Source organism: Chrysemys picta, chromosome 1 (genome assembly GCF_011386835.1).
Source record: "Chrysemys picta bellii isolate R12L10 chromosome 1, ASM1138683v2, whole genome shotgun sequence".
Classification (NCBI taxonomy): Eukaryota; Metazoa; Chordata; order Testudines; family Emydidae; genus Chrysemys; species Chrysemys picta.
This window is the reverse complement of record NC_088791.1, coordinates 132666918-132692414: the sequence shown is the minus strand read 5'-3', so window position 1 is coordinate 132692414 and position 25497 is coordinate 132666918. Positions and strand designations below refer to the sequence as shown.

General features: G+C 43.7%; 1 protein-coding gene across 2 annotated transcripts in view; it reads right to left on the bottom strand.

Moving 5' to 3' along the window:
• Positions 1-25497, bottom strand: part of VWF (von Willebrand factor) — a 247614-nt gene that overhangs the window by 105851 nt on the left and 116266 nt on the right. For both annotated transcript variants that reach the window (XM_008165463.4, XM_065570815.1), the window contains exons 22-29: positions 22478-22624; positions 21604-21744; positions 17590-17709; positions 15149-15305; positions 11163-11321; positions 9341-9476; positions 3869-5256; positions 305-424 (exon numbers count right to left, since the gene is read on the bottom strand). In XM_008165463.4, coding sequence (XP_008163685.2) covers positions 305-424; positions 3869-5256; positions 9341-9476; positions 11163-11321; positions 15149-15305; positions 17590-17709; positions 21604-21744; positions 22478-22624 — 2368 coding nt within the window. The remainder of the gene's footprint in view (positions 1-304; positions 425-3868; positions 5257-9340; positions 9477-11162; positions 11322-15148; positions 15306-17589; positions 17710-21603; positions 21745-22477; positions 22625-25497) is intronic.

Below are 25497 nucleotides of genomic sequence, written 5' to 3'. Positions count from 1 at the left end.
ATATGATTCTGACCCACCAGTACTGGAACCAAGTGCACCACTTCCTGTATCTTGACAAAAGAAACAGCTTAAATTTCAACTGACACCAGGATGTTCCTCATCCTCCTTGGACACGGTCACTAGAATGGGAGCCAACTGAAATCTAGGGGATCACTCACACATTGAAATTTAAGCTTCAACGCTTTTTTTTGGTTTAAATTGGGGTGTATGTGTAAAGTATCAGGGTCAATACTGTCATGGCCCTTACACAAACAAAGCAAGAGTAAAAGAAAACTATGTTAGAGTTAAAGGGCTCTTTACTTACTGATGCCATAGTTTTCAATAAATGCTTTTACAAAACTTTTCATTTCCTCAAACTCTGATGCTCCAACACTGGAACTTCCATCCAGAAGAAACATGATATCCATTGGTCTGCTGCAAGGTTCTGAAAAGAATATAAAAAGGCTTCTTACAGGGCCGGCTCTAACTTTTTTGCTGCCCCAAGCAGCAAAAAAAAGCGCCGCCCCGCCAAGCCCCCCCGCCGAGCACCGCGCCGCCGGAACCCTCCCCCCCTCCAGCACCGCGCCCCGCCCCGTGCTGCCCCCCCGCCGAGCACCGCGCCGCCAGAACCACCCCCCGAGCGCCGCGCGCCGCGCTGCCCTCCCGCCAAGCGCCGCACCGCCGGAACCCCCCCCGAGCGCCACGCCCCGCGCTGCCCCCCCCGCCGAGCACCGCGCCGCCGGAGGGCCCCGCCCCCCCGTGGAATGCCGCGCCGCGCTGCCCCCCCGCCACCCCAAGATTGGCCGCCCCTTACCAGGAGCCGCCCCAAGCATGTGTTTGGTTGCCTGGTGCCTGGAGCCGGCCCTGGCTTCTCATATAAGATAGCCATACCAAGCGTCTGCTGAATAAGGAAAGGAAGACGGAAGGAAAAGGACAGTAGACAACTGGAGTTTGGGAAAACAGTGGGGCAGTGTTCTGTTGATAGAAGCAGTAACTTTCTCTATGTCAGAACATACTAAGCTGTATGTTCAACATGAGAGCTTTGCCCCCCAGGTCTCCAAGTAGGACATCTCACGAACATTCCTGAACCCAACAAATCTTTGAGGTTTTGCTTTACTTGGCAGTGGTGAGGCCTCAGCTGATATGCCAGGTCCATTTTTGAGCACCACACTTTCAGAAGAGATGTGGACAAACTAGAGACAGTCCAGAGGACAGCAACAAAAATGATAAGAGGTTTAGAAAATCTGACCTATGAAGAAGGGTTGAAAGAACTGGGCATGTTTTGTCTAGAGAAGAAAAGGCTGAGGGGGAACATGGTAAGAGTCTCCAAATATTTAAAGGGTTGCTGTAAAGAAGACAGTGATCAATTGTTCTCTGTGGCCACTACGGGTAGGAGAAGTAGAAATTGGTTTAGTTTGCAGCACAAGAGATTTAAGTTAAATATTAGAAAAAAACTTTCTAACTATAAGGATAGTTAAGTACTGGAACAAGTTATGTAGGGAGACTGTGGAATCCCTATCACTGGGGGCTTTTAACAACAGATTACTTATTAGGGATGGTATAGGTACATTTAACCCTGCCTCAATGGGGGATGAAGTAGATGAACTCTTGAGGTCTCTTCCAGCCCTACATTTCTATGCGTCTGATGAAGCGGGTATTCACCCACGAAAGCTTATGCTCCAATACATCTGTTAGTCTTAAGGTGCCACAGGACTCTCTGTTGCTTTTTACATTTCTATGATTCACAAAAGTTTCATGGTGAAATAATCAAACCTAGAAGCAGAGAGAGGAAGTGATTTTAACCTCTGATGGGCAGGCAGATGAAAACAATATGGGTCCATCAGCTATTCTTTAATGACCTGAAAATCAAAAAGGAATCCTATAAAATGTCTAAACATGGACAAATTACTAAGGAGGTGTACAAAAGAATAGCACAAGAATGAAGGCTAAGGCACAAAATGAATTACACTTAGCAAGGGACTTAAAAGGTAATCAGAAGAGGTTCTTTAAATATATTTGGAACAAGAGAAGGATGAAGGAAAGTGTAGATCCTGTACTTAACGGGAAAGGAGAGATAATAACAGATGACATCAGAAGACTGAAGGGTTTAATGCCTATTTTGCTTCACTCTTCACTAAAAAGGTTAATGTTGACCAGATTCACAACACAATTAATATTAACAACAAGGGTGAAGAAATGCAAGAAAGAATAGGTTAAAGAATGTTTAGATAAGTTAGATATAGTCAAGTCAGCAGATCCTGATGACATTCCTCCTAGGGTACTTAAGGGACTAGTTGAAGCAATCTCAGAACTATTAACACTTATCTTTGAGAACTCCTGAAGGACAGATGAGGTCCCAGAGGACTACAGAAGGACAAACATAATACCTATCTTTAAAAGGGGAACGAAAAGGACCTGGGGAATTTTAGACCAGTCAGTCTAACTTTGATACCTAGAAAGATACTGGAACAAATTATTAACAATCAATTTGTAAGCAACTCCAGTACCATAGGGTTAAAAGGAATAACCAGCATGCATCTGTCAAGAACAAATCATGCCAAACCAACCTAATTTCCTTCTTTGACAGGATTACTGGTTGACTGGCTAGGGAAGAAGCATTAGATGTGATGTATCTTGATTTTAGTAAGGCTTTTGACAGTCCCATCTGACATTCTCATAAGCAACCTAGGGAAATGTGATCTAGATGAATTTACTATAAGGTGAGTGCACAACTGGTTGAAAGACCATATTCAACAACAGTTCACTGTCAAATTGAGAGGGCATATCTAATGTAGTCCTGTAGGGGTCAATCCTAGGTCTGGCACGATTCAATATTTTCATTAATGACTTGAATAATAGAGTGGAGAGTATGCTTCTATAATTTGTGGATAAAACCAAGCAGGTGGGCTTGCAAGCACTTTTGAGGACAGAATTAGAATTCCAAATTGACCTTGACAAATTGGAGAATTGGTCTGAATTCAACAAGATGAAATTCAATAAAGACAAGGACAAAGCACTTTACTTAGGAAGGAAAAAAAATCAAATACACAACTAAAAATGGAGAACAACTGGCTAGGTGGTGGTATTTCTGAAAGGGATCTGAGGGTTATAGTGGATCACAAATTGAATATGAGCAATGTGATGCAGTTGCAAAAAAGACTAATGTAATTCTGGGGTGTATTAACAGAGCACTGTATGTAAGAGACAGGAGCTAGTTGTCCTGCTGAATTTTGCACTGGTGAGGCCTCAGCTGGAGTGCTGTGTCCAATTCTGAACACCACACTTTAGGAAAAATATGGACAAATTGGAGAGAGTCCAGAGGAGAGCAAGAAAAGTGATAAAAGGTTCAGAAAACCTGACTTATGAGGAAAGGTTAAAAAAAACTGGGCACATTTAGAAACAAAAGACTGAGGAGGGACCTATTAACAGTCTTCAAATAGTAAAGGGCTGTTATAAAGAGGACAGTGATAATTTGTTCTCCATGTCCACTGAAGGTAGGGAAAGAAGCAATGAGCCTAATCTGCAGCAAGGGAGATTTCGGTTAGATGTTAGGAAAACCGTTCTAACTATAAGGGTAGTTAAGCTCTGGAATAGGCTTCCAAGGAAGGTTGTGGAATCCCCATCACCGGCGGTTTTTAAAAACCAGTTGGGCTAACACCTGTCAGGGATGGTCTAGGTTTACTTGGTCCTGCCTCAGCACAGAGGGCTGGACTTGATAACTTCTCAAGGTCCCTTCTAGTCCTACATTTCTATGACCCTAAGTTCACCTTCCACCCCCACTCCGATCAACTTGGACAGCAACATGCAAAGCAGAATCCATCCCTGTTTCCAGAGAAAGCCTGATGAGAAAGAGAGAAAGAAAATACGTAGAAAATATATCCAACTTTACCTGGAGGTTCTGAGGGCAATCCGGATTTATTTGAGCAGCACGTTTTCAACACTAAGCCAGGTACTTCTCGAATAAGGTCGTCATAAACATTTACGATTATTGGGGTGTGCCCTTGACTGATCATCTCAAGCTCTTGAATGTTCGCATTGGGGGTAATACCTATAGGGATCACATTTATGCCACTCGCAACACGTGAGATGACATCAGTGGCAGGGTTTGCAGTTACCATGTACACTAAGTGTGGCACTTGTCCCCTGCCTCCCTTGTCTGTGGTAAATGTGTGTTCAGAGACATAGCTGAGGGCATTTCCAGTGTTGGTGGCATTCCCGCCTTGGTACTGTATCTTCTTCACCACCTCAATAATGTCTTGCTTTGACTGTGCTTCACTGAAGGAGTACTCAACAGTGACAGTGTACGAGTACTGTATGATAGTAATATGAATGGTTTCTTCTCCTATGTCCATTTCTCTGATAACTTTTGCAATGAACTTCTTGATTATATTAAAGTTCTCCTCTCCTACTTTTTCAGACCCTTCAACAACAAAAGCTATATCAAGTACTTTGGAAATCTCTTTACTTGGCAATGGGGTCGTAGCTAATCTCGTGGACTCCGAGACTGGATAGCGTACCGTCACATTAGCTGCCCGTGGCGAGACTGTAATAGGTTTTTGGGTGGTAGTTGTTAACACATCACTTTCTTCAGGTACAAGATCACACAGGTAATTGATTATTTCATCCCTGTTTTCCATTAACTCCTGTACATTGTTCATTATGAAGGCCTTGTTTTCTGGCCACTGCCTTTCAATTAGCTTGATTTGCTCCATACTAATAGACGGTCCAATTCCTACTGGTATTACTGTGACTTTCTTCTTTTGCAGAAGAGTGAGGATGTGCTGAATATTTCTTGGAGACTTGCTGGCTGTCAACAACAGAGCAATTCTGGCAGCATTTGTCCTTGGTGCCTTTCCAAACACATGTAATGCAACATATTTAAGCACTTCAGTGGCAGAGGCAACTTCTCCACCAGTGTATTTTATGTTTTGGACAATTTTCCTCATCTGAGATTGTGTTTTAATATCTTTGAGCCCAAGATAGATGTTGGAGCCAGTGCGGTATTCCAGAATTGACACTCGGATTTTCTTTTGGGAGATGTGGAGTTTTTCCATCATGCTAATTATGAAAGCTTTTAACAGTCCAAAGTCCTTTTCTGAGAGTTTGTTGGAACCATCCATCAGAAAGGCCAGGTCCATCATTTTGCTGCAGGAGTATACACGTGTCCCTATGTCTATATCTGTTTCTTCTGTAGCAACTGGCGTTGGTATAATGATTTCTTCCTTTCTCTCTTCTGACTCACAGGCACTACATGTTAAGTTCTTTCCTTCACAGTGACTGCAAGAACCACCAAAAAACTAGCGGTAAAATGAACTTTGATAACAATACACCACCCCTGATTTAATACAGTTATATCTTATATAGAAATGAGTAAACAGACAAGTCAGCATGAACATATAATTTGCCATGCCAGATTGGATCTATGGACTATCAAATTCCATATCCTACCTTGCTCAGTACTCTATGATTGTTGCTCAGAGGAAAGAAAACTACCACCAATGGTGCTACATGGCAAATTGTGCATAGTGGGAAAATCTCCTTATTCCTGCAGCAATCCTGGGACACCCAATAATGGAATCATTACTTATGGAAATACACTAATGTATGCATGCAGGAAGCATGTGAAAAGTACTAAGTTTATTAGATAAATGTCTTTTCCCCAGCTGTTTTTGACTGAACATTCGTCATATCATGGAAACATGACACCAAGTGGAGGGCTACATAGAAGTCACTGGGATTTGTAGGCACCACTTCTGGTGAACATGGCCAGTGGATTTGGTTTGCACCCTCTGGTTGTATCTTCACTAGGAAAAAAGGTTTATTCTTAACTTGAGTTATCTAACTTGAGTGAACTAACTAGAGGTAAAATCCTAGTGAAGACAAGGCAGTTTGTAATTGAACATGAGTTAGCATGCTGCGTTAAGGACTTTGAGGGAGTCAAGGGTTTACCTTGACCTGCTAACTCATGTGAAAACTGCACACTGCCTTGTCTTCACGAGAATTATACCTCAGGTTAGTTTGCTGAAGTTAGCTAAGTCAAATTAAGAACACACCTTTTTTTCCAGAGTGAAGACCAAGCCCCTCTGGACTGTGCCTCATGTCATGGGTCTGTTCACACCTGAAATCTTAAACTCAAGTTTCATACATAGAAAACCATACAATTCTAATGGCCTTTTGTCATTGTCATTATGAAATCAATTAAATTCACCTGGATCCCTTTGCTCCCCTTCCTGTGTTTTTAGATCTTATTATTACTCTTATTTCTCTCTCACACAACATTGCCTTTTTCTTATTATCTTGACTTTAGATTTTGCCATGTGTATTTTGCTCCTGTATTTTTTATTTTACCTTATTTTTCTCCTCTTCCCTGTACTAAAATTCTTCTAGCTCTTTTCTTCTCTTTCTCTCAGTCCCTTTTCTCTTCCCTTCTCTCAAAAAAAGTAGGAGCTGCCCTCTCTTCCTTACTCCTATTCTCTTTCCTTACTCCTCTTCTCTTCCAAATCTTCCCCTCCACTCATATCCATTGGCACATTCCCACTTTTGCCTCCTCTGAATGTTCCCATCCTTTTTTCCACTTTCTTTATGGGCCTCCATTTCTCCCTTACTCCTCTCGCTTCACCTTTCTCTCTCCCCCATAAGTTTTCCCATCTACTGCCCATCTCCCATATCTACAGCCTTGCAGGAGATTGCTTGTGCTCCCTTAGCATGTCTTCAGCAGCTTCTACATTGCCAAATCCATCTGTTTTGTGCTCTTTGCTCTGCCTGACTGAGGAAGGAGCACACCTGAGCCCAAGCACAGGCTAGTGGAGTACCACTCAATGCATTTTTCCAAGTCTATTGGACAGTAGGAGACACAGAGTAGGGAAAATGTGTGAAATGGCATTTGTCCCTCCAGAAATACAAAAGACACTAGAAAAGATGGAGAAAATTCAGGATTTTCTGAAGAATCTGGGCAGCTGGGAGGTTCTTGGTTTGGTTTTACGTTTATTAATGCTATAACTATGGTATTTTCAAAATTCTTTACCTATTGAATCAGATGCACTGGGGATATTTGATAATGCACAGAATACACTGAGCAGGATTCCTCAGTAATCTCCACTATGAAGGGCACAATTGAAGGCTCCAAAAGCACTCAGATCATTCATAGTAGTGATGGACAAAACAGTCTGGCAAAAATTAGATGTATGCCAAACCTCAGAATAGAGCAGGACCAGAAACAAAGCACGTTTTGGATTCAAATACTTTTGTAATCTCTCTCAAGTTATTTCTAGAGCTCCCATCACCACAGTATGTAAGATAACACTATGGAGACACTGCTGGAATTTTTCCTCACTGTTAAAACAGAGGAGCAACACTCTTCTAGCTCACAACTCCAGGCAATGAGAGCTGTATATACTGTGTGGGATCAAGGACAAAGCATAACTTCAGTGGAGTTTCTCAGGATTTACAGTGGAGTAACTGAGATCAGAAACTGGTCCATACTCTTTAAATTATGGTTTTGCTCTGAAAATTTGCTCTAAAAATTGAATCTTGTGGTTCCACCTTTGTCATCTTTCAATGAGCAAATGTGTACAGTTTATAAGTAAAAGATTTGCTTTTTCCTAACTGTCAGAGCTTCAAATTCCAACCCGGGATCTGAGAGACAAGCTGAATTCTTTCCTTCTCACACATTATCACCAGCTTCCTTGGGCCGGCCAAACTCTTTCCTCAATGGCTCCTCTGAAATTTTGCTGTCTTCAATGTGGTTGCACAAGCATAACTGTTTGGAACGTAGTAAACAATTCTGTTGAATATGCATGTGAAGGGACGGATTGCAGCCTCTTCCCTCTGAGCCATGCCAGCTTTGCACTGTTAACTAGAATGATGGGCAGTAAACACTTATTTTCTTCACTAATGAAAGCAACCCAGAGAGCAGACTACTAAGTAAGAAGATGCAATTTTTCAGAGCAAAACAGCATTTTAAATGTGACATCCAAATTCAAGCTCTCCCAAGGCTGTGTTCTTTCACATTGCTTTTAGTTTCTTAATTGAAGAATACACAACTCCCTTTGGCATTTAGCATATTGTAACATATATGATTTATTATTTTAATCCTCATGCAATATTTTGTGAATGAGATTCCAATTTCCTTTGGATATTTGCTATAAAATTCATTTTTGTACAATATTTTCTATTGTTTGTACAGATGGTGTAGGCATCTAAATTAGGTGACAGCTACGTGCAAAGATGTTTCCCTAGTGAGGTAAGTTTACATAATGTTCTAAAACCTTCTGTGAGTGGTGGTTAGTGTATTAGCATTAAAGATAAATTATTATTAAGTATTGTGAAAATTAGGGAACTGGTTTACGTAGATGCATTTTTGACCTTTTGATTGAATTCAGGGCTTGCAATTTATACTGTTAAAAGAAAATACATTACTTAATTAATCAACATAACAGAACCAACTCCATGGGGCTTATAAAACAGAGTTGGTTACTACCAGTGACAGGCCAGAGATTCAAAGTTCAGACCCAGTCTGAACTTCCAAAATGTTCAGGGTGTTTGGATCTAGGGTTTTAGTCTGAGCCCATAGTTTTTGCAGATCTACATCCACTTCTATTAAATGTGGGCAAATTATGTTGTGGAAAACTTTCTTATATTTACAGCACTATGCCTGACTAATGGAAGTATCCATCCATCAAAGGACTGGGTATCTGAAGAATGCCAAAATTATGGATGCTAGAGAGCTAAATTCACACTTTTATGCACCTTGATACTGTACAGGACACAAAAATAATGAGTTCCTCCCTCATAGCAATGTAAAACCCTGATTCTGCATAATGCTTACCCTACCATGCATGATCCCATTGACTTCATTAAGCCTGGTTGCATGTACTTACAGGACTGGGCCCTAGAATACCTTCAGTAAATCTTGGGTAAGTTACTTTTCCAATTACAAAGCATAACCTCCCAGCACCTACTAGTCTTGGTGGCGTTCTAGAGAGATCACACATTCATATCCTTAACTTCATATAGGATTTTAAAGTATTGAGATAGGGCCAAATTCTGATACCTTACTCATATTGAATAGTATCTTATTCCAAAAATGGAGTCAACAGAATCACTCGTGGAGTAGGGCTAGGTTTTTCAAAGCAACTTATGGAGTTTTATACCTCATTCCCATTGAATTTCAATAGAATTTGCGTGCCTAATACCTTTAGTCTTGTTTAAAATTTTCAGGTTCTATGGTGCATGAAAAAGGGCATCATATTCAGGCCCCTAATAGTACATTCAAAACTATATTCACAGTATATTCATGAGAATGCATTTGATTTGTGCCCTCATAAAAGACACTCGTGTTGAATAAAAATCTCTTTCTTACCATGATCGACAATGTTCATCATCATCTTTGTTCAAAACAACCCTCTTTCCATGGGGGATCCTGGCACCTTCTAATATACATACAGGACAGCTTTCTGGATCAATACATGACTGGGATAGTTCATCAAGTATTTTTCCTGTTTTAAAACAGCACAGCAGGGTTTCATAAGTTGCAAAGCAGATGTTAAGCTGATCATTGTATTTAGCAGCTTTAAAAATATGACAAGATCAATGATACTTGGATTGGGCTCAAAGGTTCAGAACATGCTCTTCATATTAAACTAACTGTTAGTTTGACACCAAGTAAATCTTTATTTTCTTCCATAGCATTTTTATTGAGATACTAACACCAGTGCATAGTATATGCAGTAGCTCATGCTACACACAGGGTGAATATATTTTTAGACTAAAAACCAGGTGTGCCAGAAGAAAATGGCATTTACCCTTTTACATCCATATTACTGATTTTTCTTGGTCCCTTTGGGCATTTTTTACTGCATCCTAGCATTTTCTCCCCATTATGACTATTCATCTCAGGTATTACTAGTGCATCTGTCACTCTAAGGGCAGGTCTACACTAGAAGCGCTACATCAGCCCAGCTGCACCAATGCACCTGCGCCGCTGTAGAGCATCTGGTGAAGATGCTGTATGCCAATGGGAGAGCGCACTCCCATCAGCATAATTATCCACCCTCGTGAGAGGCGGAAGCTGTATTGGTGGGAGAGCATCTCCCGCCGACATAGAACCGTGGGGACACTGCTTAGGTCACTGTAACTTGTGTTGCTCACGGGGGTGTCTTTTTCACAGGACTGAGTGATACAAGTTAGATCGACTTAAGCAGTAGTGTGGACCTGCCCTGATATTTAAGTGCTAAACACCATACTACATAAAGATGTACCTAGTGGATTCTGCTCTCACTACTCCCTGGATTGATAGCTCTGCTCTGTGTGCACACAGGGGACTTGGTGGGGGGGATGGATTGGTTTTGTGGTTGTTGGTCCTACAATACATAGTTTCCTCCTTTCCTCAACTCTCTCCCCTTCTGACTTATTCTTCTCAATTTTCTATCTCATTTTGTCCTCTGCACCCTTTCTCACTTTCCCTCTCCCCTCCTTTTTTTTTAATCTTTCTTCCTCCTCTTTATTCTTCCTTCCCTTTTTTGATTTCTATTCCCTTCCCCTGCCTTCCTTGCTCTCCTCCTATCTTCCTCTCTCACTCCCTGCTCCATCCTCCTTTAAAGCTCTGCTGTCTCTGCCCACAATGTTTCTCTCCATTCCCTAATGTCCATCCAGAGCCTCCATGGCCTCAATGCACTGTGTGCCTCTCAGAAGTTCTAACCCAAGAGTGGGTTTCACTCCTAATTCCTGACTTCGAACAGCTGAAAGTTGTAGAGGGAGATTTCTAACTGCGTGGCCAGTGGAGCACAGAAAACAGGAACAATATGGGACACAGGAAGTTAAGTCCAGGTGAGATGCCCTAGGATTCCACTGAGATCTGGTCAAAACCCTGGTTTCAATATAATCATTCCGAACATCTCCAGATGTTTACTAGGATGAGCCTAGTAAACTGGAACATCTGGTCACCACCTTCTTACCTTGATGGAAACAATGATGCAAGCATACCAGTAAGATTGTTAAAGTTTTAACTTTTGCATATGAAAATTTCACAGCCATTGATCTTACAAATCTGCTTATTTCCAATCTTAAAAAAAAAAAAACCATTTCATGCAACGTTCCAGGGGGGGAAGTACAAAGATACCAGTAAGTGATAAGAGCTGAGCAGGAAATGCTGACTAACTGTGTAAAGAAGACAGTGGGTTTACCTTCAGGACAGTTCACATGGCATCCTTCTACACATTGCAGAGGGCACACCACAGGTTCAAAGTGCTGGCATGTTATAGGGCAGGCAGGTCCACAGCTGTTATATCTCCATTCACACTGATACTCCAATTCGTGCTTATTCAGATCCTCACAACTTTGTGCTATGCAATAAGAAGAATCAGTTAAAAAAGTCATCTCAGATTGCATTCACCATGGCTCTTAGATCCCAGGCAGAAGGCTTGGAGTTACATATATCATAGAATCATAGAATATCAGGGTTGGAAGGGACCTCAGGAGGTCATCTAGTCCAACCCCCTGCTCAAAGCAGGACCTAATCCCAACTAAATCATCCCAGCCAGGGCTTTGTCAAGCCTGACCTTAAAAACCTCTAAGGAAGGAGATTCCACCATCTCCCTAGGTAACCCATTCCAGTGCTTCATCATCCTCCTAGTGAAAAAGTTTTTCCTAATATCCAACCTAAACCTCCCCCACTGCAACTTGAGACCATTACTCCTTGTTCTGTCATCTGGTACCACTGAGAACAGTCTAGATCCATCCTCTTTGGAACCCCCTTTCAGGTAGTTGAAAGCAGCTATCAAATACCCCCTCATTCTTCTCTTCTGCAGACTAAACAATCCCAGTTCCCTCAGCCTCTCCTCATAACTCATGTGCTCCAGCCCCCTAATCCTTTTTGTTGCCCTCCGCTGGACTCTTTCCAATTTTTCCGCATCCTTCTTGTAGTGTGGGCCCAAAACTGGACACAATACTCCGGGTGAGGCCTCACCAATGTTGAATAGACGGGAACAATCACGTCCCTCGATCTGCTGGCAATGCCCCTACTTATACAGCCCAAAATGCCGTTAGCCTTCTTGGCAACAAGGGCACACTGTTGACTCATATCCAGCTTCTCGTCCATTGTAACCCCTAGGTCCTTTTCTGCAGAACTGCTGCCTAGCCATTCGGTCCCTAGTCTGTAACAGTGAATGGGATTCTTCCATCCTAAGTGCAGGACTCTGCACTTTCCTTGTTGAACCTCATCAGGTTTCTTTTGGCCCAAACCTCTAATTTGTCTAGGTCCCTCTGTAGCCTATCCCTACCCTCCAGCGTACCTACCACTCCTCACAGTTTAGTGTCATCTGCAAACTTGCTGAGAGTGCAGTCCACGCCGTCCTCCAGATCATTAATGAAGATATTGAACAAAACTGACCCCAGGACCAATCCTTGGGGCACTCCGCTTGAAACCGGCTGCCAACTAGACATGGAGCCGTTGATCGCTACCCATTGAGCCCGACAATCTAGCCAGCTTTCTATCCACCTTCTAGTTCATTCATCCAGCCCATACTTCTTTAACTTGCTGGCAAGAATACTGTGGGAGACCGTATCAAAAGCTTTGCTAAAGTCAAGGAATAACACATCCACTGCTTTCCCCTCATCCACAGAGCCAGTTATCTCCTCATAGAAGGCAATTAGGTTGGTCAGGCATGACTTGCCCTTGGTGAATCCATGCTGACTGTTCCTGATCACTTTCCTCTTTTCTAAGTGCTTCAGAATTGATTCCTTGAGGGCCTGCTCCATGATTTTTTCAGGGACTGAAGTGAGGCTGACTGGCCAGTAGTTCCCCAGATCCTCCTCCTTCCCTTTTTTAAAGATGGGCACTACATTAGCCTTTTTCCAGTCATCCGGGACCTCCCCCAATCGCCATGAGTTTTCAAAGATAATGGCCAATGGCTCTGCAATCACATCCACCAACTCCTTTAGCACCCGCGGATGCAGCGCATCCGGTCCCATGGACTTGTGCTCGTCCAGTTTTTCTAAATAATCCCGAACCACTTCTTTCTCCACAGAGGGCTGGTCACCTTCTCCCCATACTGTGCTGCCCAGTGCAGCAGTCTGGGAGCTGACCTTGTTCGTGAAGACAGAGGCAAAAAAATCATTGAATACATTAGCTTTTTCCACATCCTCTGTCACTAGGTTGCCTCTCTCAGTCAGTAAGGGGCTCACACTTTCCTTGACTTTCTTCTGGTTGCTAACATACCTGAAGAAACCCTTCTTGTTACTCTTAACATCTCTTGCTAGCTGCAACTCCAAGTGTGATTTAGCCTTCCTGATTTCACTCCTGCATTCCTGAGCAATATTTTTATACTCCTCCCTGGTCATTTGTCCAATCTTCCACTTCTTGTAAGCTTCTTTTTTGCTTTTAAGATCAGCAAGGATTTCACTGTTTAGCCAAGCTGGTCGCCTGCCATATTTACTATACTTTCTACACATTGGGATGGTTTTTTCCTGCAACCTCAATAAGGATTCTTTAAATTACAGCCAGCTCTCCTAGTCTCCTTTCCCCCTCATGATATTCTCCCAGGAGATCCTGCCCATCAGTTCCCTGAGGGAGTCAAAGTCTGCTTTTCTGAAGTCCAGGGTCCGTATTCTGCTGCTCTCCTTTCTTCCTTGTGTCAGGATCCTGAACTCGACCATCTCATGGTCACTGCCTCCCAGGTTCCCATCCACTTTTGCTTCCCCCACTAATTCTTCCCGGTTTTTGAGCAGTAGGTCTAGAAGAGCTCTGCCCCTAGTTGGTTCCTCCAGCACTTGCTCCAGGAAATTGTCCCCTACACTTTCCAAAAACTTCCTGGATTGTCTGTGCACCGCTGTATTGCTCTCCCAGCAGATATCAGGGTGATTAAAGTCTCCCATGAGAACCAGGGCCTGCGATCTAGTAACTTCTGCTAGTTGCCGGAAGAAAGCCTCATCCACCTCATCCCCCTGGTCTGGTGGTCTATAGTAGACTCCCACCATGACATCACCCTTGTTGCTCACACTTCTAAACTTAATCCAGAGACTCTCATGTTTTTCTGCAGTTTCATACCGGAGCTCTGAGCAGTCATACTCCTCTCATACATACAATGCAACTCCCTGACCTTTTCTGCCCTGCCTGTCCTTCCTGAACAATTTATATCCATCCATGACAGTACTCCAGTCATGTGTGTTATCCCACCAAGTCTCTGTTATTCCAATGACATCATAGTTCCTTGACTGTGCCAGGACTTCCAGTTCTCCCTGCTTGTTTCCCAGGCTTCTTGCATTTGTGTATAGGCACTTAAGATAACTCACTGATTGTTCCGCTTTCTCAGTCTGAGACAGGAGTCCTCCCTTCTTGTACTCTCCTGCTCATGCTTCCTCCCGGTATCCCATTTCCCCACTCACCTCAGGGCTTTGGTCTCCTTCCCCCGGTGAACCTAGTTTAAAGCCCTCCTCATTAGGTTAGCCAGCCTGCTTGCAAAGATGTTCTTCCCTCTCTTCGTTAGGTGGAGCCCGTCTCTGCCTAGCACTCCTCCTTCTTGGAACACCATCCCATGGTTGAAGAATCCAAAGCCTTCTCTCCGACACCATCTGTGTAGCCATTCGTTGGTGGTGTCGGAGAGAAGGCTTTGGATTCTTATATATATAAAGCCATACTTATCAGAGAAGTGTTTATTTTAGGCACACCAGAGCCTGGCCACATATTCAAACAATTCTTTTCATGCACCCAAACGTATGCTATGATTAATATCACTGGCTGTTGCTAGAAATAATTGCTAGGAATTAACTTTCACTTTCAATTTAGCAAACATTTACAGCAAACATTTCCATTTCTTAGTTCAGATTTGTATTTCCATGTCTATCGTGTCTCCCTAATTAAAGGAGTGAGCCCCATCTTTTTTCAAGGTGTGCATGGAAATGGGATGTACATGGAAATGTAGCAGACAAAAGGTTACCTTGAGGAACCATCACCCTGCATGCCCAGGACTCGGGACCCTTGCCAAGTCCTGTCCCCATTAACATTAATAGCAGGACTCCTACTGACATCAGTGGGAGCAGGACTAGATTGAATGAAAATGTGTTCTAGCTGAGCCATCAATTAATTAAAAAGTAGCATGTCTTTGGTTTTTCTTGCTGCAGTAATTCCTGCCAAGCCATTACTAGGTGTTTCACTCAGCTATCCGGTACTTACGGCACAGAGTTGGTGATCTCCAGTGAACAACTGCACCTTTTTGTGCACAGATATGGGCATAAGCTGCGATAGCATCACAGAAGCAAGCACAATCCCCAATTGATTCGCAGGCACAAGCATCATACATGCAGATATCCATATACAGCTCAGGATTCACCTAAAAGGAGAGTTACACAGTATAAACTCATTTCATGCACCTCCTGCCTCTAGATGGACTTGCCCGTGATATCATTTGCCTGTTCATTTGGTGCCCCATCTGACTTCCACGGGAGTCACCGGAGGCCATTGCATTAAGGCCAATGGGAGTATGGTCACGCCCAAGGTCATGAAATGTAACCAACCCTTCGAGCAAACTCTACAGTTTCTAGGTACCATTAAATGACAGGAAATATAAAAGCATATTTAACCATTTTGGACCTGATTCTTTTTCATATTATGCCTCTTCCATAGCTCTCTAGCAGTGTAACAAGGCCTTAAAGTAGGTGTGAATTACAGTCATGCTGTCACAGAAGTGTAAAGGGCCCTAACTGTAAATGAGAGCCAGACTTTTAGTGAAAAATAAAAGTTCTAATTTCTAAAATATGAGCAATAGAGTTTAAAGCCAGAAGGGCTCACCAGAGCATCTAGTCTGACCTGCTGTATATCACAGGCCACCAGCACCATCCAGCACCTGCATGCTAAACCAAACAACCTAAAAGAGACCAAAGTATTACAGCCCTCAGGAGACTAAACTCATATGTGCTTCAGGCACAGAATAGGAAGGGACCAAGCTGCATTAGTGTTAGGGTTATCATACGTCACGTTTTCACCAGGACAGTCCCTTTTTTAAGCTGTGTCCCGGCCCTCCTGACCTTTTGGGCAAAAGTGGGCATTTGTCCCATTTGCTCTTGCCAACTGATGATCAGTTGGCAAGAGCAAATGGGACAAAAGCCCACTTTTGCCAAAAAAAGTGGGGCGTGAACCCTTAGCGGGGTGCAGAGGAACATGGGGGAACAATATGTGGAGGGAAGGCAGGGTTCAGGTGAACGGCAATACCACCCCGCATGTGTGGGGGCGTGGGAGCCAGCAGGGCTCAGGCCAGCGACTCAGGTCAGCCCCATGCACGGGGAATAGCAGGGGCAGGGCACGGGTGCATGGCTTGGGCCAGCTCCATGTGGTGTCCCGTTTTCCCTTTGGGAAATATGGCCACCCTAACCAGTGCCCAAGGCTACTGCAATGGCAGGGAAATGATTAAATGAGATATACCCAGATAAGTCTGGCAAGTGACTCGCACTTGCATGCATGAGGACTCTTCATTCTCAATCTACAAAGTTTAGCCGTTCCTATTGTTTATCAGATTAAATACCACAATAATGAAAGGGGCAGAAAAGATCTGATTCCTTGATCTCCTTTTTTTTTTTTCATCCGTCTAGTTATTACATTGAACAGAGAAAACAAAAGGGGGCTGATTCAAAGTCCACAGAAGTCAATGGGAAGACTTGATTTCAATGGGCTTTTAGATCAGGCCAAGGGATTTAGCCACTCGGGATATTAAAAAGGATACTGTGGAGGCAAGTTTGAATTTAGCTTCCAATAAATATATTGTATTAACTTGATAAACAGTATGCTAGTTAAAATATGATCATGCCATTGAATACTGGGTGAAGTTTTCATCACCCTACCTCAAAAAAGATCTAATAGAAACAGACAGCATTCAGAGACTGGCAAAATAAATGATAAGATACAGGAAAGCCTTCTGTATAAGGAGAGATTGAAATTGACTGGAACTGTTTAATTTAGAGAGGAGAAAAATAAAAGGAGACTACCTTATAAGAATGTAATGAATGGTAGAGGTAGTAAATGGAGTGGTCCTATTTATTCTTTCACATAATATAAGAATGAGAAGATATTCAGTGAAACAAAGGCAATAGATACATAACTGATAAAAGGAAAGCCTTTTTTGCATAGTGCACAATTAACACATTGCCACAATATATCGATAAGTCAAAGAGCTCAGTAGATTTCAAGAAAAAATAAACACTTATATGGATAATGAGAACATCCACCATTTAATTAAATCAGTTTTTTATTTGTGGGTGGGGGCCAGGATTGTTTGTTTTAAGGCATAAAGCCACATACTAAACGACAGATGCCAACCAGTAACTGAGGGTGAAGATGAAATTTCCTTCATGGGCCTGTTATTCAATAACTGTCCACCAGAGGTGTCCCTTGCACCTTCCTCTGAAACAACTAGTACTGGCTACTCTCAGCAAGGAGATACTAGAATAGGCAAATGATCTCAGCCAGTTCCTCTGTGAAATCACTGCCAGCATCATCTTTCTCACGGTAGCATCTGTGATGCTCTCTCAAGCAGTGGCAGATTGGCAGGTCGCACAGCTGTAAGCATCTCAGGACAGCTCATGTAGGAATGGAGGACATGAAGGGAATGACAAAAGACTTACCAGTTTTTTGCATTCTTTGAAAAGCTCACTGGTCAATATGCTGCATGAAGTTTCCACCATCATTTGCTTCATTAAGTTGCCACTGCACAATGAAGTAGTCATAGTCTGCCCCTGTGGGAGCTTAATGTTATAGGACACAAGCAGAGACTGTCATGTTAGTCCTGAACCTAGAACATCAGGATTTTCACTTAATCATGTATATATGGACAGCTCTTAACACTAGACATTTTTCATAACAAACTATTTGCTTATTGGATAAAGCTTTAACCTACCACACTGCAGGCAAATATTATGACAGTGGTTCCCAAACTCGTTCCACCGCTTGTGCAGGGAAAGCCCCTGGCGGGCCGGGCTGGTTTGTTTACCTGCCGCGTCCACAGATTTGGCCGATCGCGGCTCCCAGTGGCCGCAGTTCGCTGCTCCAGGCCAATGGGAGCTGCTGGAAGCGGTGCGGACCAAAGGACGTACTGGCTGCTGCTTCCAGCAGCTCCCATTGGCCAGGAGCAGTGAACCACGGCCAGTGGGAGACGTGATCGGCCGTACCTGCGGACGCGGCAGGTAAACAAACCAGCCTGGCCCGCCAGGGGCTTTCCCTGCACAAGCGGCGGAACAAGTTTGGGAACCACTGTATTATGGCAATGGCAGAGTATAGACTAGACTAGATCACCTCATAGGTAGAGCTGGATGAAAATTGTCAGTGACAAATGCAGATTTGGTAACACCAAAATATTTTGCAAGTCCATGTTGGTTTTCCCAAATAGTTCATTAAAAAAAAAAATCTAACAAGGACTAACCATTTCATTCTGTCATTTCTAAATTAAATGTTTTGGTTTTACAGGTTGAAACAAACTTTTGTTTTGAAATTTCCTTCTATTTTATATTTTTTTAAATGCAAAAACATAAAAAATATGCAAAATCTACACAATATGTTTTGTTCAAACCATTTTTTTTTAACTTTTCAATGCACCAAAAAAATTGAAACATTTCATTTTTGGGGTCTATCCAAAATGATTTTTCCTCCTGATTTTTTGGAACTGTCAGCAAAACCTCAAAATCAGTTATTCGACAACTCTACTACAAGGTTTTCTCTGTCTCTACCCTCTGTGGCTTTTAAACTGTAATTTAAGCTTCAGAAATCACATTGGTAACCTTAGTTCAACCCGGAGCAAATATCCACATTGCAAAAATGACCAGATGTAGCTTCTCAGTAAGCCTTACAGCTGACATCACTTAATGGGGGCTTTCATTGGAATTGATACATGTCTCCCTTCAGCAGAAACACAGGACATCACTGTGACTGGAGACAGTGCAACATTCCCCACCCCCATCCCAAGCTCAGCATGGCAAAAGGAAAGCATGTGGTCTGCAAAATATTTATTGCAGAGATATTTTGCAGAGCACATGCTGGATTCTCTCACCTACTAGGCTGGAACAGTGAACGGCTGGCCAGTCTCAGCACAGCTGGCAAGAAAATGTCTCTTGCTCCCTCCCCGAAAAAGGATATTAAGCACTGAGGAGAACATGGAGCTAGATCATGACCATGCCCAGAAACTATTAGCAGTCAAATGCAGTCTTCCCATTTGAGTGTACCAATAAGGGTATTAATTCTGTTTCTTCTCACTTCTTTATTCTTTCTTGTAGCCAAGTGCCTCTGCTCAAGGCTGTGAGTCAAGCTGCTGCCTATCAGTACCAACACCTGCTTACGCTGCCTGCCACGTTCTGTTATTCGCTAAGGAAACTGGCATGAGCCCCTCACTTCCAGAGGGTAGGGTGCAACACACCCATACTACTAACACTATGAGAGCCTCTTCCCATTCCGCATGCCTGAGTCATGTGTTAATGCTGCTGCTGCTCCTCTGGACTGTAGCCAGCCAAACTGATGTGGCAATGTGATTGCCTGTCAGTGTGACCTGATACTATTCGACTGAATGGGTGCTGCAGTTTCTGTGCTGGCTGCCTCTGCACTCTAGTCTATATTCTAACTGCCACCACCCATATCATAACCTTGCTGCTGCCACCCTGGGGCCAGGGCCGGCTCCAGGCACTAGCTTACCAAGCAGGTGCTTGGGGCGGCCGCTCCAGAGAGGGGCGGCACGTGCGGCAATTCGGCGGACAGTCCCTCACTCCTGCTCGGAGCGAAAGACCTTCCGCCGAATTGCCGCCGCAGATCGCGATCACGGCTTTTTTTTTTTTTTTTGGCTGCTTGGGGCGGCCAAAACCCTGGAGCTGGCCCTGCCTGGGGCCTCACCACCACTGAGGTACTTGGGGTTCCAGAGCACAGCAGAAGCCACCAGAGACCCAATGTGAGATTCCTGACTGGCCCATGAGGGGAAGGAGTAAGGAAAAAGGAAGAGGAGGGGCAGAGGGCAGAGCTACAGAGGATGTCTCCACTGTAGTCATCGGGTGTGATGGCACCTTGCATAGATACACCTGAGCTAGCTTTAATCTAGCTAACTCGGGTACCAGTAGCGGCGAAGTCACACCAGCGTGGGCTTCAGCCTGGGCTAGTCGCCTGAGTAATTAATAACCCAGAGTTCCAGGCAGGCTTGTACAGCCCATGCTGAAGCCTGAGCTGCCACAGTGCCTGAGACCTCCAGCTAGCCTGGAAGGGAGAGGAGCGGCATGGGGCAGGGACCTTTCTCAGAAAGAAGAGCTCCTACTTTGAAGCCAGGGAGCAGCCAGTGGCACCAGCCACAGGCAGGAGAAAAAGCCACCTACAGATGTGCACTGAGACACCCATGGTGGGAGGGTAAACAGCAGGAAAGAAGGAAGAGACGAGCCAGTAAGGCAGGACTAGAGGGGGAAATCAGAGAAATGGTGAAGCTACCAATGGGCAGAGGTGATTGAGGAGAAACGCAGCCTCTAGGGAATGATGGTGGGATGGGTTGGGGAGCCATTTTGTAGAAATGAGGGGAAGAGAGGTAGGATCTGGGAAATGGGTGACTTTGAAGTTGGCAGACTTTAAAGGGGGCCTCCTTTTAGTGTGCTTGAAAGCCCATCCATATAGTATGATGGTGCTCCTGCTCTTTCTATGGTGTCACGCATGCTGCTTGCCTTACCTAGGTGCATCATTTAGTGATACATAGAAATGGGATAGCTTTCCTAAGGAGACTGAGAGAAACAAAGAAAAGAAATGCTTATTTTTAGCATAGACAACTATTACCTTAGGAAGCTGTTACCTTAGGAAGCTATTGTGAGTCCAATCCTGCTCCCATTTTAGACAATGTTGAAACTTCAATTGACTTCGATGGGAGCAAGAGTAGGCCCAGGACTTACAAAGAATCTGCAAATTGCAGCCATGACCAATTCAGGGCCCATGACTCTGCCTTCTCACCCTTTTCCATCATAGTTCTCATTTTACCATAATCCTTCAATCGTTATACGTTTTCCTGACTCCAACCCCTAGTGTTATAGCTATATTTCTGAATCTCATGCCCCCATGCACTTCATTTACTAGGAATCTTCTTAACTTGTGGTACCCTAGTATATCTTGCACTTTACATCCCTGCTCATCTTACAAAAAACACTCTGCAATGATCATCGGAATCTAGGGGTGAATATGCAGTTCAGAAAAGGTGAGAAAAATACAGAAAAACTCTGAGGGCCAGCAAATGCTCATAATGGACAGCCTGTAAAGGTTAGGATGATGGGAAATTGGATGTTTATCTGAACTTCTCCTTTCTGGAAATGTAGCTAGAAATTCTGTGAGATCAGGCTCTCAAATGCGATTTCCAGTTATAGCTGGATCTCCTGCATCTGGGCTGGCATGCTGTGAGAACAGCCTCTGTCACATGATTTGGCTGTTTAAACATTCGCCCAAATCCAAGCAGCAGGGAGGTCTTGGAAAACTTAAAGAAGTTAACTGAACTTTTAGCAGATCTCAGAAAAGATTCCAGTTTGGTGTGAATTCTGGGAGAGGGGTTAGTTTGTTTGTTTTCCTCCACAGCCATTCAGCAATCCCTAATTGAGGTAGTAACCATTAGTAAACAGTTTTCACAATTCATTCACGGTCACCTTTCTGACATCAGCGCAACCTGGATTGACTTTCCAGGAATTCCCAAAGTCAATTGGATCCACTTCAAGATTATTATTGCTGCTGGTCAAATCATTGTTTTGGATGCCATCAAAATTCCCACACAGACCACACACTTGATCCTTGCAGGGGGGAAAAAAAACACAAACACATAAATCTTCCACCTTTAGACTGACATGGAGTTTTGTTAATGAACCTTTTTATTCTCATGCTCAATAGATTCAAGACTACACAATGCCTGCCCGTGGCAGGTGCACTACTGTGGGCAAAGGCCTTTAGCCCCCATTCCTACCATACTGACACAGAGAGGAGCAGGAGTAATCTGTCTCCCAGCACTCCAGGGATCAAGAAGGGGACATTGGCTACCACTGCCTGTTCTGACTGACTCTACTGGGAGTGTGTCTGGATGAGTCATGGATTTAGCGATGGGCCCACTTCTCCTGCTGCCCATGAAAGTCACTGTGCTGTGGGGAGCGCTAGCAAAGCCTGCTCAGAAATATATTCCCTTCAGCTCCCAGAAGAAACTGTCCCTTTCAATTGCCCTCACTGAGGGCATGATGCCTAAGTGCTTCTCCTCCCTCTTCATTCCTAGCATGGTTCAACCTACCGAGAACCATAACTGAGCCCTTAGTGTTGAACCACTAGAGAAAAATATTAGTCCATAGTGTATTAGTAGAAAGGCATTTTGTTTTTTGAGAGAGGGCCTAATGTTTCACATGAATCTATTAACATGCCTAAATAAGAAATACTGAATTCCTTCCTTGCTCCCCCAGAAGGATCTGTCCAGATGTATTCATTAGGGAACATTAGGAGCACTTTCCTAGTGAGAATGAGAAATAAATCAAAGGTACTTACTTTGAAATGTCCTTTCAAAATAACGGAGACGCCCATGGCCAGATCCCAGGTTACAGAGATTCCTTTGCCCAGTAAGAGAATGTAAAAGCGCCCGGACTTCAGGACTTCAAAATTGGTTTCATCTCTAAGAGGCTGCTTGATTTCCACCTAAACATGAAAAACACTGTGTGCTAGCAAGGACAGCTCACATATAAACAGGTCATTGTAACTTCCCTCCGTGCTCCATGTACTTGCTAAGGAAGGGCACTTTTGAGAAGTGCCAGGGTGGGGTTAGTTGACTGTTCAGTGAAATCCCATTGCTGCTGCTGCTGCAGAGCACTGTACTGGAACCTATACATCAATAGCACACAGGGTTGAGCACAAGCTCAGATGTCTCACACAAAAACCTTCCGGTGGATGAATTACTCCTTTAACGAAACAACTTTGCATGGCACAGGGAATTGGGATGGAAACCCACTGGTTTCATTCTGATCAGGGCCGGCTCCAGGGATTTGCAGCCACAAAAAAGAAAAGCCGCGATCGCGATCTGCGGCGGCAATTCGGCAGAAGGTCCTTCGCTCCTAGCGGGAGTGAGGGACCGTCCGCCGAATTGCCGCCGAATAGCTGGACCTGCCGCCCCTGTCCGGAGTGGCCGCCCCAAGCACCAGCTTGCCAAGCTGGTGCCTGGAGCTGGCCCTGATTCTGATTACAAGTTCTCAGTGTTCTGAGTGAAGCAGTGTCCCCTGAGCCCTCCAGATGGAGCTCCCACTGGTCGCTGGGATAGATACACAAAGGAATCACCTTTAAATGGAAATAGCATTGGGGATGGATTTGCTAAGAAAAGGATGACTAAGTAAATTCAGCTAAGTCAATTACTGGCCAATTAACAAGTAACGAACAGACATCAGTATCAGTTTCCTTTTTTTTTAGAAAGCACGGCAATCATCAAATTCATGGTGCCTGCAACAGCTGTAACAAAAATAAATGTGGCCTACTTATCACAAAGTGCACGGAACTCCTTCCATATTAAACATTGGAATCAAGGGGCAGGTTCTGACTTAGAGCTGTGGAAGATTTGCTTCCACTGCCATGTAAAAGGACAGCCTCACCACCAGCAGATCTCTGGATTCTTTTTTTATCAATTAACTTTTCCATCACTAACACTTCCCCCTGCCCTCTCTTGCCAGTTTTCTATGCTTGGGACCTCTTTCTGTCTGCATTTGGCTACAATGTCACAGCCTCCAGCTGCTAATGAGGTGAGAGATTAATTTAAAATGTTTCCTTTCATACTGTATTTCCTTGTCAGTGGGAACCCTAACAGGATTACTAGCCACATGTTGTGAGGAAGGTCTGGAATGGCTGTTTGTTTAAGTAGTGCTAAGGTGTTAATTCAAAATGTTGAATTTTGGGACGGGGGGGGGGGTGAGTCCTCCAAAAGGGTACAAATAGGACTTAGTTTAAGAGAGGAGAAGGAGTACAGCAACCCTAAGAGCAAAGAGAGAGCTCCCCATCCTCTCCCCAGTTTGGGTAAGCACTGCTTCCCCAGGGCTCCAATTTCTTTGTTGGTGCAGTGAGAGGTCCCCATTCTGTTTCAATCTACTTCAACCATGAGCTATAAGAAAGGAGCACTCATCCTCAGAGAGGGCCCAATCCTGCAACCATTAAGGATCTCTTGAGCAGGGGCTTCAAAATCCTCCAGGGAGGCATTATATGAAACAAACTAGTTCAGTGACACTCAACTTTAAAATGGGGAGTTAGAAGAAGAAATTAAAAAGGGGGAGGGGATAGAAAGAGGAAGCTAGTCACAAAGACCCTAAAGCTGAAAGCAAAGACACTGAAGTCCTTAAAGTCAGCAAAGAGGCTACTTAGGCATCCCATAAAACAGTCTCACGGGGTCCTAAGCAAAATAGGAAACAAGAAGGCAAGAAAAATGAATAAATATGGTTAAATGGCAAGGTGCAAGGATCCCTTCAAAGATAGAAATCCAGCCCAACTGAAGCCAATTAAAAGAATGCTGCAGTGAGGTCAAGATGAAAAGGTCATTGACAGCGTTTCTCAGTGCCAGAGTGCCATTTGAGGAAGTGGCTACCATATCTCAAATTCTTATCTATTTGACATTCGTGATTTCTTTTCCTATTGACATTTCCCATGCTCTTCTGCATGCTTCTCCTTGAGTTAGATTTTTATTCACTCAGATGACCCTTTCTGGATTGCTTTTCCCAGTCTTTTTTCTGCTTTCTCAAACATGTAAGCTCACAAAGGTTGAGTTGCACAGTGTTTTCTTTGTAAACATTGGAAATTTGAGATGGTTTGAGTTTTAAATCCGCTCTCTATTGTTGCTTTGCTTCCAGAGGTGGCTGAGCCAATATGGCTAACCCTGCAGATGCAGGGAGCACCAGCTACAGAGTCCCCACATCAGGGATGAGCTGAAACACTCGTGCAATGTTAGATGGTTCTGCACAAGCATTGCAGAGCTTTGCTGCTTGGTGCTCACCAAGAGCTCGGTGGTGGTAGTAACCTGAAGCCTTTGAGAAACTGGGATTTCTCCCCTTCTACTGCTGTCCTTAATGGAGTGGATTCCTACCCACGCAATTTAACAGGAATCCTCCATCTACTATTCCCCTTGCATTCCTACACTCCACTTCTGGACACACAACTTCTTGCCCACGTCCTATAGGTCCAAACCTCCCAGCTGCCGTGGCATAGAAATGTGAGGCAGTTAGGAGTTAAGAGTAGAATAATATTACACATTGAATCTGGAGCCTTAAAGACAGTCTAATGGCTTTACAGAGCACCTCAGTTTGTTGGAACTGGCTCTCTTTTAAAAGAGGACTGACCAATTGGTGTTATTCCAACCAAATCCCTGACTAAAAATTACTTAGCAGCACTGCCTGAGGAAAAATACAAAGTCCATTTTACTGGGGTGGAGTGGACTCGGTGTGTAGGGAATTGAAAGGAACTCACTACCAACCCAATATGCTGAGAACTTCCTGAAAGGTCCCGAGTACCTGCAGTTCTCATTGACTTCACGATGAGTCGAG